The sequence below is a fragment of the Lipotes vexillifer genome, unplaced genomic scaffold, assembly GCF_000442215.2.
Source record: "Lipotes vexillifer unplaced genomic scaffold, Lipotes_vexillifer_v1.1 scaffold588, whole genome shotgun sequence".
NCBI lineage: Eukaryota > Metazoa > Chordata > Mammalia > Artiodactyla > Lipotidae > Lipotes > Lipotes vexillifer.
The window spans coordinates 556107-571192 of NW_006778148.1; the positions used below are offsets into that span (position 1 = coordinate 556107).

General features: G+C 41.4%; 1 protein-coding gene across 3 annotated transcripts in view; it reads left to right on the forward strand.

Annotated features, from left to right (window-relative positions):
• The window catches only part of FBXW2 (F-box and WD repeat domain containing 2), a 28589-nt gene extending 15986 nt beyond the window's left edge, over positions 1 to 12603 (forward strand). For 2 of the 3 annotated variants that reach the window (XM_007451492.1, XM_007451493.1), the window contains exons 5-8: positions 722 to 855; positions 6170 to 6256; positions 6866 to 7035; positions 11933 to 12603. In XM_007451492.1, the coding sequence (XP_007451554.1) occupies positions 722 to 855; positions 6170 to 6256; positions 6866 to 7035; positions 11933 to 12221 (680 nt within the window). In that variant the 3' untranslated portion in view covers positions 12222 to 12603. The remainder of the gene's footprint in view (positions 1 to 721; positions 856 to 6169; positions 6257 to 6865; positions 7036 to 11932) is intronic. The other variant, XM_007451491.1, reaches the window with a different exon arrangement.
• The last annotated feature ends 2483 nt before the right edge of the window (positions 12604 to 15086 follow it).

Here is a 15086-nt window from a genome sequence, read left to right on the forward strand (position 1 = left end):
TTTTTTTTTTTTTTTTTTTGGACTTCCTCTTCCACCCCTCACTTAGTCTGAGTTCCTTAAAGAAAAGAGCAGTGTCTTCATCTTTGGGTCCCCAGTGTTCCTTTAGAGCTTGGCAGACATTTAAAAACAAATATTTGAGTACTTGCTATACTCAGGCACTGTTTTAGGTGCTGGAGATAGAGCTCTAAAGAAAATCGGACAGTTTGAGAGAATGGCTCAGTCTGACCTTTAAGATCTTTGTTTTGTTTTTCTCATTACACTGGCTTTTCTTGAGTATGGGTATTGTTTTGCAGCTTATACTCTTGACATTTTATCTTACTGCAGTAAATAGTACAAATATGAGTTGGTCCACCTATGTTCTGTTTTTCCTGCATAGGCTGGATAAGTTACGTGTAGTATCAGGCAGGCAGTCCTGAGAAGAAATGCCATTATCTCCTACACTGGTTTACCTCTCACTTTGAACCTAGTACAAGTATAAGAGATTGTACTATTCCAGGAGCTTTTCATCCTTAGAATTATAAGCTATGATAATAACAAGAATTTTGAAATGGATGTATTTTTTAGCATAAAATTGCTAGTTGAGAAAGCATCATTACTACAGTAGTTCTGGTTGAGAAATTATACAGTTGGGCAGCTAGGGAGAATAAATATAATTGAACTCTACTATGAAAGACCCACAGGCAAAGGCGTATTTTAACTTTGTGTGTGTTGTATATACTAGTGTTTAGCGTCGACTACAATGATGAACTGGACATCTTGGTGAGTGGCTCTGCAGACTTCACTGTGAAAGTATGGGCTTTATCTGCTGGGACGTGCCTGAACACACTCACTGGGCACACAGAATGGGTCACCAAGGTAGGAAGACTTATACAGAAGAAATGTTGACATCAGTCTTGCTGAGGGTGGGGGAGCTGGGGGTGGGATGGAGGATGGTAGATGCTGCCTCATAAGTGGTAGATGAGTCATAAGATGGGATAGATACAACCACAAAGCATGATGGTGTATAACAGTGACCAGCATGTAAAAGACACTCAATAAATAGTTTAATGAATGAGTGACTTATGGACATGGAAATATGCCCACAATATATTAGGTGGGTAGAGGGAGCAAATAAAACAGGTTACATACAAAAAACTATGTAGAGTATGACGACAGTTTCTAAATGTGTTTTTGCACTAAAATGTTGAAGATGATTATTTCTTGTGGAATTGAGTACTTTTTTCCCTTTAGGATAAGCATATTTTTAAATCAGAAAAGTAATTTTCATTAAAAAAAAAATGCTTGCGAGAAGTGGAAGAAAAATGTACAGGCTCTTTAAAAGAACGTTGTGCTGGTTTCTAGCCACTTTTATTCAACATATAATTGGAAGTCCTAGACAGAGCAGAAAAAGAAAAAAAGGGATCCATGTTGGAAAGGAAGAGGTAAAACTGTCAGTATTTGCAGATGCATGATAATTTGAGAACTCCACCAGAAAACTGTTAGAACTTGTAAACTACATGTAAAGTTGCAAGATGTAAAATCTATACACAAAAATCTGTTGCCTTTTTGTACAGTAATAATGAACTATCAGAAAGAGAAATAAAGAAAACAGTCCCATTTATAATTGCATCAAAAAGAATAAAATACCTAGGAATAAGTTTAACCAGTACATAACAGAAAGACCTGTATATTGAAAACTGCAAGGCATTAATGAAGGGAATTGAAGTAGACACAAATAAATGGAAAGGTATTTCGAGCTCATGGATTGGAACAATCAGTATTGTTAAAATGTCCATACTACCCAAAGCAATCTGCAGATTCAGTGCAATCCCTATCAAAATTCCAATGTCATTTTTCAAGGAAATAAGACAAATAATCTTAAAATTTGTATGGAACCACAAAAAACCTCAAAAAGCCAAAGCAGGGCTTCCCTGGTGGCGCAGTGGTTGAGAGTCCGCCTGCCGATGCAGGGGACACGGGTTCGTGCCCCGGTCTGGGAAGATCCCACATGCCGCGGAGTGGCTGGGCCCGTGAGCCATGGCTGCTGAGCCTGCGCGTCTGGAGCCTGTGCTCCGCAACGGGAGAGGCCACAACAGTGAGAGGCCCACGTACCGCAAAAAAAAAAAAAAAAAAAGCCCAAGCAGTCTTGAAAAAGCACAAAGCTGAAGGCATCATGCTTTTAAACTATATGACAAAGATACAGTAGTTAAAACTATGGTATTGGCAGAACAGACACATAGATCAATGGAACAGAATAGATAGCCCAGAAATAAACCCACATATATATGGTCAATTCATTTATGACAAAGGAGCCAAGAATATACAATGGGGAAAGGGCAAGTGTCTTCAATAAATGGTGTTGGGAAAACTGAACAGCCACATACAAAAGAATGAAACTCAACCACTGTCTTACACCATACATAAAAATTAACTCAAAATCAAGTAAAGATTTGAACTTCTTAACACCTGAAATCATAAAACTTAAGACTAGAAGAAGACATAGTAAGCATTTTGACATAGGTTTTGGCAGTGATTTTTTGAATCTGACACCAAAAGCAACAAAAGCAAAAATAAATAAGTGGGACTACATCATACTTAAAAGCTTCTGCACAGCAAAAGAAACTTAACAAAATTAAGAGGTAACCTACTGAATGGGAGAAAATATTTGCAAATTATATATCAGATCGGGGCTAATATCCAAAATAGATAAATAACTCATACAACTCAATAGCAAAAAACCAAACAATCTGATTAAAAAATGGGCAGAAGATCTGAACATTTTTCCAAAGAAGACATATAGATGATAAATGAAAACAACAACTAACAAGTAAATGAAAAGATGTTCAACGTAATTAATCATCAGGGAAATGCAGATCAAAACCACAATGAGAGGGCTTCCCTGGTGGCGCAGTGCTTGAGGGTCCGCCTGCCGATGCAGGAGACGCGGGTTCGTGCTCCGTTTCGGGAAGATCCCACATGCCGCGGAGCGGCTGGGCCCGTGAGCCATGGCCACTGAGCCTGCGCGTCCGGAGCCTGTGCTCCGCAAATGGGAGAGGCCACGACAGTGAGAGGCCCGCATAACGCAAGAAAAAAAAAGAAAAAAAAGAAAAAAAAAAAAAAAAACCACAGTGAGGGACTTCCGTGGTGGTCCAGTGGTTAAGACTCTGCACTCCCAATGCAGGGGGTCCAGATTCGTTCCCTGATCAGGGAACTAGATCCTGCATGCCACAACTATAAAGAAGATCCTGCATGCGGCAACAAAGATCCCACACGTGGCAATGAAGATCCCACATGCCACAACTAAGACCCAGCACAGCCAACTAACTAAATAAATATTAGGGGAAAAAACCCCACAATGAGATATTACATCATACTAGTTAGAATGACTGTTATCAAAAAGACAAGAAATAACAGGTGTTTGTGAGATTGTGGAGAAAAGGGAACCTTTGTTCACTTTTAGGGGAATGTAAATTGGTGCAGCCACTATGGAAAACAGTTTGGAAGTTCCTCAAAGGATGAAAAATAGAACTTCCACATGATCCAGCAATTCCACTTCTGGGTATTTATCCAAAGAAATTGAAAACACTAACTCAGAAAGATACATGCAACCCCCATGTTCATTGCAGCGTTATTTACAATAGCCAAGATATGGAAACAACCAAAGTGTCCATAGATGGATGAAGGGGTATATGTATTGAAATATTATTTAGCCGTAAAAAAAGAATGAAATCTTGCCATATGTGACAAAGGGATGGACCTCAAGGGCATTATGCTAAGTGAAGTAAGACAAAAAAGAGGCAAATACCACACGATCTCTCTTATATGTGGACTCTACAGGGGAAAAAAAGGCCAAGCTCATAGATACAGAGAACAGATTGGTGGTTGCTAGAGGCAGGGGGTGGGATGTGGGGAGTGGGAGAAATGGGTGGACAGTGTTTTTTGGTTTTTTAGTTTAAATAAATTGCAAAGAAAGGGAAGGAGGAAGGAGGAGAAAATAATGCTCGCAAGAAGTGAACCAAAAATGTACAGGATCTTTAGAAGAATGTTGTGATGTCTTCTAGTTTTCAAAAAAATGATTGCTGCGGGGATCAAAAGCCATGTAAAAAGTGGAAATGCCATGCAGAAACACTTTTCTTGAGCTTATCATGCTATTCTGTGAGGGGCTAAGGATGCAGGAGTGAGCAAAACAGACGCAGGCTTGATGCGATTGTTAGTCTAGTAGGAGGAATAGTTATTAGTAATTTCACAAGTTCACAAATTGTGTTAAGTGCTATGGAGGAAAAGTGCAGGGTCTAATTCATTTTGATTCAGGGAAAGCTTTTAGAGAAGGGGCCAAATGTGAAGAATAAATGGGAAGTAACTCTGTAAATGGAGTGTTTCAGAGGGTGCTGTATGTGCACAGGCCCTGGGGTGGGAAAGAGCCTAGAACATTTGATAAGCTGATGCCCTGGAAGGCCAGCAGAGCTGTGCTGTGCTTGGGGGAGGTGTGGGAAGAGGGGCCATCACGTACGCTTTACTAGACCTCATTAAGGATTCTGGATTATTGTAAGTATAGTAGAAAGCAAGTGATGAGTTCTGAGCAAGAGTCTGTTGTGATTCATGTTTTAAGAAGATAACTGCTGGGCTTCCCTGGTGGCACAGTGGTTGAGAATCTGCCTGCCAATGCAGGGGACATGGGTTCGAGCCCTGGTCTGGGAAGATCCCACATGCCGCGGAGCAACTAGGCCCACGAGCCACAACTACTGAGCCTGCGCGTCTGGAGCCTGTGCTCTGCAAGAGGCCGCAATCGTGAGAGGCCCACGCACCGCAATGAAGAGTGGCCCCCGCTTGTCGCAACTAGAGAAAGCCCTCGCACAGAAACGAAGACCCAACGCAGCCAAAAATTAATTAATTAATTAATTAAAAAGCAAGTTAAAAAAAAAAAAGATAACTGCTGAGTGAAAAATGGGTTACAGTGGGGCACAAGTGGATGCAGGGTGGCCAGTTAGGCTTTTGCAGTAGTCTAAGCAAAAGAGACCTACGGCTTGGACTTGGGTGGCAATAAAGCAAGAGAAGGGCATACACGAAGGATGTGTCTTTAAGGTAAAGCCAACTGAACTTACTCATGGGGAACAAAGAAGAAGAAAGAATCTGATGACTAGTGGGTTTTAGACTGGGTGGGTGATTGTGTGAGAAGACCAGTAATACCACGGAACTGTACACTTAAAAATGGTTAAGATTCTACATTTTATGTTATGTGTATTTTACAACAATAAAAACATTGGGAAAAAAAATTCTGTACTGGGTGCATTCAGTTTTAAATAGAAAAGTTGTATAAGACAAGTTGGTATTATGTTAAAAACAGTGGACTTGAGGCCGGGACACTGACTGAGATGTCTTAGATAAGTTACTCTTCCCTTCAGGGCCTGAGTTTCATCATCTGCTAGATGTTCTTGTGAGTACTAAATGAGATGATGGGATAGAACCCAGCAAGGTGCCTGGCACTCAGTAGCAGATCTGTCAGTTTCATTTGAATCTGCAACCCAGGCTTCTGAATGAGTGAGCCTGGCCTCCCCTCTCACTTTATGCTGATTTATTCCTAAAATAACCAGAAGCTAGTGTTTACAGATTATCCCACATGCTAATGGAATGTTAGCTTCTATTACATTATTATTTTCATTGTTTTATTTCATTTTCACTACAATTATTTGAGATAGTAGGTGCCCCATCCCCTATTTTAAAGATGAGGAAACTGAGAAATGAAGAGGTTAGATGGTCCTGCCCAAGGTTGCAGAGTCAACGTATGACAGATTCTGGTCCCAAGTCGAGTGCTTTTCTCTTTATGATGCACATGCTTATGAAAACAGGTCCTTTGTATCTACTATGTGAATGGACTTTTTTCTTTCCTATCCCTCACATTTTTTATGAAGTCACGTTTTATAATTTTTAAAGTCAGTCCTAATGTTTGCTTCCAGACTAAAGCTAAGAGTAAGTGCTGCCAACATTAGACACTTTTAGGTCTTGCTAATAATCTAAAGAATCTGGTAATAGTAAAACTCTTAGTAAAGGTTAACTTGTGTTATAGTTAATATAGAGTTATAGATTACTCATATACCATATCATTTTGAGCTCTTTTTCATATTTTAATTAAAAGGGCATAGGAACAGTACTAAAAGGATCTTTCTGTAACATGGATATTTATTATTTCTAGGTGGTCTTGCAAAAGTGCAAAGTCAAGTCTCTATTGCACAGCCCTGGAGACTACATCCTCTTAAGTGCAGACAAATATGAGATCAAGGTGAGGTTTTTTTTCCTCCATTACTTTGCCTTATGAAAAAGTGTGGCACAGGGGGAATATTTCAAGGGAGGAAGGAATGTCTTTAAGCCCTCTTAAACCCACTGGAAAGAGAATTGTTCATTTCCCTGTGTTCTAGGCAGTTTCTAACTCTGATTTGTAAATGTAGAGGGAAAAAATATCCACAGAAATTTATCTTTGAGTGTTCTTACCTTTTCTTAAGACATATATCTCCTGCTCTCCTCAGTTCTTAGATCTAAAGTATGAAAACATAAACATTTACTTGTATAATAATAGCAATTTGCAAAGAAGTTTACAGAGCACTCTTACATGTATTTTTATTGCATCTTTTAAACTGTTCCATATGGTAGGCACTAACCATCTTCACTGCAGGAACTGAGGTTCAAAGAGGTTAAATATTTTACCCAAGATTACACAACACGTATGTGCCAAATCAGAATTTGAACCCATGCTTCAGCTCTAAAACCTGTGGTCTCTCCAGTTTACTTCACTTTGTATTTGACGTCAGCAAACACAAGCCACATTGTTTAAGGACAAGCTTTTCTATGGTGATGTGATCTCTCATCTTTCCTAATTTTCTCTTATGTGTAGATTTGGCCAATTGGGAGAGAAATTAACTGTAAGTGCTTAAAGACGTTGTCTGTCTCTGAGGATAGAAGTATCTGCCTGCAGCCAAGACTTCATTTTGATGGCAAATACATTGTCTGTAGTTCGGCACTGGGTCTCTACCAGTGGGACTTTGCCAGTTATGATATTCTCAGGTAATATTCCCTTGGACCTTTACCTTTAACAGTCTGTTGCAGTTTAATAATAAAGGCAAGGGCTTCCCCGGTGGCGCAGTGGTTGGGAGTCCGCCTGCCGATGCAGGGAACACGGGTTCTTGCCCCGGTCCGGGAAGATCCCACATGCTGTGGAGCGGCTGGGCCCATGAGCCATGGCCTCTGAGCCTGCGCATCTGGAGCCTGTGCTCCACAACAGTGAGAGGCCCGCATACTGCAAAAAATAATAATAATAATAATAATAAAGGCAAGACGAAATATTTCCATAAGCCAGTTAGTAACTTGCTTTGGGGAAATGTTTACTCCATCAGTTGTGTGCTGAAAATCTCACACATAAAAATGTTTTAAAGGCAGTAATTAAATTAGAAAGAGTTATATGTTAGAATGTAAAGGGTCTAAATTCTAAGTCTTCTTCTTACTCTGAGTTACTTCCACTTTAAGAATTTCTGAATTCCCCTTCCAGCTTCTCTGGAAAATGAAGAGTTTGGATGGAAAGATCTTTCAGATCTCCTCTAGTTCTAATATTTTAAGTTCTACTTCCTGGTCAGTTGAAATTCTGTGTTGAGGGATTGAGTGGCTTTCTGCTGACTAGCAGAAAGACAGAGAAACTTGGAGAAAGTTACAACCTGCAGAGTTTCTCTCCAAAGAAAGAAATAAAGGTCTATAGACAAATAATTTTGTGATTCACTGTGTATCATAGACCCCTCTTGGAGACTGGCAGTATCTGTTAGCATATTGGAGGCTGATGGAAGCCAGTGACATATGGTGATTAAGAGAACCTACTTTGGTGATAAATAAACCTTGGTTTAAGACCTAGTTCTCTTTCTTATGAGCTGTGTGATTTTATGTAAGTTTCTTAACCTTTCTGTGTCTGAATTGTCTCACCTGTAAAGTAAAGGTTAAATGAAATGCCTATAATGTAGACCTAGCAGAGGACCTGACAGGTTTTTATTACTAATAGATGTGAGAAGTTCTACATAAAGAAACCTGTTTTAATTTGTTTAACCTACTGTACCTCACATGTATTGTGCATAGAGCCCTTGTTTTGAGGAGCACATGTTAACAGCTCACAGAATTAGTGTTCCATAGCATGCTTCAGTAAGTACTGGCCTGGGGACAGAAACTGAACATTTTCTTCATTGTTTTTATGCATGACTGTTTGAAGTCAACTTGTATGGGATCTGATCCTACTAGCCAGCAGGACTTTGGTGGGCCCAGTCTCTCTGGTTGTAAAGTTACAACCTCATTTATGTCTTCCGGGAGTTAGACCTATGTTTCTAACCAGTTAGATTTCCAAGCTGTCAGAATAATTTCTAGAAATGATTGATAATTACATTTTGACAAATAAAGACTGGAACAGATGCCAGAAAACATTAGTCCAACCTCTTCATTTTATAGATGGGGAAACTGAAGCTGAGAGAGGATAAGGGCCTTGCCCAGTATCCCACAGCTCACCCTAGTCCTGCATCCATCCATCCATCCATCCGTGGTTGGATCATCGGGCAGGCATATGCTTAAGGAACCAGCAAGCCAGAGAGAAAGAACTTTTGAAAGAACTTGATTCTTTGCAAAGTAAGAAATTGAAGTACATTTGGCCATGGGTTCCGCACCCACAGATTCAACCAACTGAAGATCAAAAATATTTTTTAAAAAAAATGTCCAGAAAGTTCCAAAAAGCAAAACTTGAATTTGCCGTGCACCAGAAACTAGTTACATAGCATTTGCATTGTATTAGATGTAAGTAATCTAGAGATGGTTTGAAGTATACGGGAGGATGTGTGTAGGTTATATGCAGATACTGCACCATTTTATACAAGGGGCTTGAGCGTCCATGCATTTTGTTATCCAAGGGGGTCCTGGAACCAGTTCCCCACAGATATGACCTTAGTCACTGTGGGAAAATCAGATCTTTGATAGTTTAATATTGTTTTTGTTTTGAATTAAAATTTGGGAGAGAGGGGTGAAGAGGCAAGGTGGAATAGAGGTATTATAATCTGATTAATGCTTAGAGTTTGAGAGTCTCTCAAGGTTTAATTTGATCCTATATTCTCGTGCTGCTTACTCAGAATGGCATATAGAGTCCAGAGTCCCAGATGAAAGTTCTGTTAATTTTTGATGTTTCGATATACTAGCTGTAACCAATAAATCTGCAAGATTGCTTGCTGCTAGCAAGTACTAAGTTCAGATTTTTTTTTTTTTTTTGAAAAGGGGCTATTTTATCTCTTGCTTTTTCCCCTCAAACATGAACATAACAGCCTCTTTTTGAAATCTTGTACAAATCCTGTGGCCTCAGTTGCCAGGACCAGGTTGCATTCTGTAAGCTTTGATGCTAATTGAAAAGAAAGCACAAATAGTAGCATGTTGCTCCATAAAGTTAAGTTATGGTGCAATCCCTTGAGCTAGGTTACCTCAGTACAGCAGGTGGGGTTTTGTAGGTTTAAGGGCCCAGAGTGCACAGCAGGGATGTCTGTTTACAGTTCTAAAGTAAGCAAAGTAGAAGGTGCTGTGAGCCTGTCAGGACCTGTGTTCTGTCCTGCAGCACATTTGTGCTGGGGTCTTTGGAGTCAGCTCAGCTTCCTCAGGCTTAAGTCCTGTCCCCTAGCCACTCTGTTTTCCAAGTTTCTGGTCATTTTCTGCTTGTGTTGATGATGTGGGACTTACTAGACTTTCCTGCTGCTTTCCCCAGTTTCCCTTGGCTCTCTCTTGTAGGAATTTGTATTTTCCCATGCTTACTGCACCACCTCTCTAGTCATTAGCAGATACTTATTTATTTAACCTGTATGTTAGGCACTGTGATGTACACTGGGAACAAGCAGAGATACTTACCAAACTTGTGGAAATGAGTAACCAGGGAAGGCTGACATTAAACAGCTGACTACATGCAGGTGTTTTCATGGTTGGGATAAGAGCAACATGGTTCAGGGTACTTTGAGACCCTGCCTAGTTTGAGGAGTAAAGGAAAGCTTCTTTGAGGAGGAGATTGGGGCCGAGCTCTAAAGGATGAGTAGACGCATTTCACTAAGCACCAGGGGCGAGAGTGCAGCGAGGAGCATTGTAGACGCGAGGGCAGAGTCTGCTGAAAGGCCCTGAGACGCCAGAGCCCGGTGCCTTTGAGTGACTGAAAGAAGGCCAGAGTGGCAGACGTGCGTGCAGTAGAGAGCCATTGAAGGGTTTAAAAGTTTAAAATATGATAGGATTAGATTTTAGTGTGAGGTTAACTGATTGGAAGGGGCCAAGGGCAGACGTGGGGGCACCCATTGAAAACTCTTGGTAGCAGTGCAGGCAAAGGTGATGTCCTGGGTCAGAGTTGGGGCAGTTCAGGTAGTAGTGAATAAATTAAAGGAAAGTTTAGGAGGTAAAATCAGTAGATCTTGGTGATTGGATTTGTGGTTTGAGATTTGCATGGTTGCCATGTTTCCTAGCTTGAGCAGCTGGGTGAATGAGCAAGCAAGGAAATGAAGAAGAGAAACAGGTAAAGAAGGTTGTTTTGGACTGTTTGAGTGTGAGGAGCAGGTCTTATTCTTCACTGCTAAATCCCCTCCCTTCCTGATACCAGACTAAAATCTGCTCCTTTTTAACGGTCTTTCCCTTTGACCTTCGTTCTCTCTGCTAGGGCGCCTAATGCCTGGCCTCTCATGTATCCTTCACTATTGAAAGGTGATGATCGTGTATAGCTTCCCTGTCCCTGCCACTTTGCTTTCTCCCCGCCTCAAGCTCATATTCTTCAGCTGTTCCTTGCTTGTCCTGGTTACCAGGCCCTGTCCCTTCTGATTGACCTCTTGGACATACACTAGTTGGTAGTGTCCTTGTTAAGATGTAGGATAAACTGGAGTCTCACCTAGGCTCAAATATATTGTCACAGCAGAATTTGTATATCCCTTGTCTTATAGCTCTTTTCCTAGTGCCTCCAAAGAGGACATCAACTTTTCGCCTTACTAAATGTGCAGATAAGAGAGACAGAGGGTTTCGTTTTGTTTTTTTTTCGTTTGTGTTCCTGTTTGGCAAGGTCCCTCCCACTTGTCTGCCTTTGTCATCGATGTTTTAGGAACTGCCAACCTGAGAAGGTTAAGGCTGTCCTCCCAACTCTCACAGTTTTCTCTAACTTATTATCAATCTATTAATAAATGTTTCTGAATTATTTGGGGGAACTTTATATTTTCAGCCTCTGCTGTTCTTAGAGAGGAACCTGTGTTTGCTACATGCCGAATAGAGAAGCACTGAGTCTGAATCACTTGGGTTTTAGTCTTTGTTCTGGGCTGGGGGAGGTTCCCCTAGGCTAGTACCATCGGCCCTCCATATCCGTGTGCTCTGCATCCATGGATGTGGAGGGCCAGCTGTACTACGCTATTTTATGTAAGGGACTGGAGCATCCTCGGATTTGGGTATCTGAGGGCGTCCAGGAACCAATCCCTTTGGATAACAAGGGATGACTGTATAGTAGTTTCTACCTAGTGGTAAGAGTTGAGTGTTACCCTCTCGTTCTGACTGGTAACTAACTAGTTGTGAATCCTTAGCCAAATTATTTACCCTGGCTGTACTTCAGTTTTCACATCTTAGAAGTGAGAGTATTAAACGAGATAATCTGTAAGATCCTTTCCAGCTTAGATGGGCATTTTGTGCTTTTATAAATATTCATCTCCTTATATGCCTACGTTATATTACCTTATCATTATGAAGGGCTCTTCTCCCCGGCCTTTTTTTGAAAGGAGGGTGAGCTTTTTGTCCTCATATTTTCCTTTTTATAAAAATGTTTCATTTAATTCTAAATTTGCTGCTTGAATTTTGCATTGGTTTTAAATGTCTCCAGAAAAGATTACAGTAGCATAAACAAAAGCACAGTTGCCTTCTGGTTCATGTTTATTAACTCTCATCCTTGTAGGGTCATCAAGACTCCTGAGATAGCAAACTTGGCCTTGCTTGGCTTTGGAGATATCTTTGCCCTGCTGTTTGACAACCGCTACCTGTATATCATGGACTTGCGGACAGAGAGCCTGATTAGCCGCTGGCCTCTCCCAGAGTATAGGAAATCCAAGAGAGGCTCCAGCTTCCTGGCAGGCGAAGCGTCCTGGCTGAATGGACTGGATGGGCACAATGACACGGGCTTGGTCTTTGCCACCAGCATGCCTGACCACAGTATTCACCTGGTGCTGTGGAAGGAGCACGGCTGATGCTGCGAGCTGCGCCGCTGACTGACTTCGGGCGCCGGGGCTGCGGGTTTTGAGTGCAACCTCTGTGGCAGCCGACTGCATGAACCAAAGTTCTCACCTAATGGTATCATCACGCAGTGCACAATCATTTATCTCTGTTTGCCAGGGGGCCAGGGCTCGGGGTGGGGGAGGGCTCATTTTGTTGACATACACTGCAGCATGCTGATGGGGTGCACCACTGACTTCATTCGTACTTAGTTATGTTGGTCAGTATAAGAGGCTGCATTTGGGGTTCATCTTTCTTGAATATTGGTTTTAAGTAAAGATATTTAAATGGCTCATTAATCTGCTAATTGGTTGCCTATAAAAACACATTCAGTCTATTATTAAAGCTTTTTACCATTGCCTTTTTCTCTTTTGAAGTTGAAGCAAAGGTGCTATGATGTTGTTACAGCAACTTTTCTCACATGGGGCTTAGCTTTCCTAACAACCCGTGTTATAAAGACCACCAGGTTCTGTGACATTCATACTCTCCACCAAATACCAGTTCTAAAGAAAAGTTGTCTTCCAGTGCAAATCCAGCTCTATAAATTGATGGTTTATAACACATTCTAAACCCTAGTTCTTGACAGAGTGAAGGTGGGCCATGTCTGAGATGTGAGGAAGTTATGTAGTTTTTGTTTCTAGGTGGAGCAAGCTGGTCCTTGGTCCCCCACAGCCTAGGTCACTGCACAGAGGTGACATGGTACAGTAGAAAGAGCACTGAGCTGGCAGATTGAAGACTGGCTCTGTTACCTAGGAACCCTGCACCCCAGGCATATACTTCTCTGGTCCCCATTTTCCCTGTCTGTATAGCTAGTTGTTAGGCTGTCACTTGGTTTCTAAGACTCCTTTTGGTCCTGTGTCTGCTGAGGTGTGCAAAAGTTGATATTTCAGTTTTGTCTGATGCTGATTCATTGCTTCTTTAGGTTTGGAGATAATATATAAATGAAATCACTGATAGAAGGTTGTCACATACAAGGAAATCCAAACGTACAAAAAAGAATGGATAAGAGGGAATGTAGAAAATGTTACGCGTTCCACTTTAAAAATGTAAGTGATTGGTAGAAGAAATGCTGAGAGCAGCTGTGGTCCTCTAGAGAGGCAGTGTGCCATATTAGAAAGAAAGATCCCTGACCCTGACTTTCGTCCTCCTTTGCCTCTAACTTGATGTGTAGCCTCAGGCAGGTTAACTTTCTGTTGGAAATGAAGGAATTGCCCTAGATGAAGATTCGCAAAGCCACACGCCCAGGGGAGCCATGCAGATAAACATAAGTGAGTGCAGCATGCTGCGTAGGATGGGGCTGCACCAGGGGAAGCTTATCTGGCAGGCAGTTATGGAGCCCTAAGTGTTAGGCAGAAACAGGTCCAGTGTTTGGCAGGTCTTCTGATTTTTCAGAAGGAGGTAGAACTCCAGAATTTTATTTGTAATTCCCTAATTTTAAAAATGTTGACAGCGACTTGAAGATCATTCAAGATGTAGTGGGCTAAACAAAGCATGTCTGCGGGCTGCCAGTTTGTATTCTCCACCCTTTCATTTCTGTAAATTAGTTAATGCTGTGATTCGGCATTGGAACTGTTTTAACGTTAACTGTCACAAACATTAGGGAGAAAGTCGAGGGAGCAAGTAGTAGGAAGAATTCAGCTCTTTCCCGTTGTGTTACAGAGGAGTGAGGGGGGCATTTCATTCACAGACCGACAGGAAACTAGTTTGAAGATGAACTTAACGGGAACCTGAGTGAGAGCCTTTGCCTGGGAATATAAGGTATTCATTCATCTTCTTAACTCTGATATAAAGCACATCTGTTTTTCAGGTAGGAAAAGGGTTGCTGGCAGAGCTGAAAATGATTCAGAGTACAGTGGGGACACAGCTCTCCCAGAATCCTGTCAGCCTAGAGCCTGACAGTGGACCTCTGAATGCTGCAAAGTTAGTGTTTCAGAGAATTTTGATGGTTGGTTTCAAGGACGGGTTTAGTTAATATCCATGTTGAGGCTCTGAGGGAATTACGTAAAAGAACAATTATCTTTCTCCGTCCCCCAAATCCATTTCACATTGAGTTCTGTGTGTGAGCTCTGCTCGGTCCTTCACGAAGTGGAACCAGATTAGAAGCTGGAATCTATTTTGCAGGAACCTCAGGAGGCTTTGGGCCATGATAAGGGTAAACAACTTAACTCCTTTTCATCCAGCCAGAACCAAAAAACTGAGATTACTGATCTAATGACCATCCCTATTCCCACCTCACCATCAGATATATCCAATAGCTTCGAAGACCAAGCGATTATAACTATAGTCATTTGTGGGAAAAAATTTTTGAAAGTGACAAACCTGAAACCTGTATGGCATGTCCCATTTAAGTTTTCAGAGGTGAATACCAAAGTTACTATCAAGGTAGTACAGCTGATTTTGACAGCAGTGCTTAGGGTCCTAACTTTGATCCTCCTCACAGAGGTCTTTGTTTCACCTGAGCATTTTATTTAATTGCTTTATGGATGCTAGCTTTATTCATAGTATTGTCAGCTTTTATACAAATGGAGAACTTAACTTATCCTTTAAAACGAAATAAAGCCAGGTGGGGAGTCAGTGAGAACAGTGGGTAGGGGATAACTCAGTCTCCCTTCACGGAGTCAGGAGCCTCTCTGCCCTGCACACTGACTTCTGCTTCCTTAGCTCAGAGGCAAGGGGTTTGCCTTTGCCTCTTCTTTTGTGAATATTCTCATTTCTGAAAAATTCTTAATCATAAGCAGATAGACTCCATCTTTCTTTATGAGTGTTGGATTTCTTGAGTGGCCCTGGTGTGGTAGAAGGGGGGGGCTTCTTTCCTCTCCGGTTTGTGTAGGGATCCATAA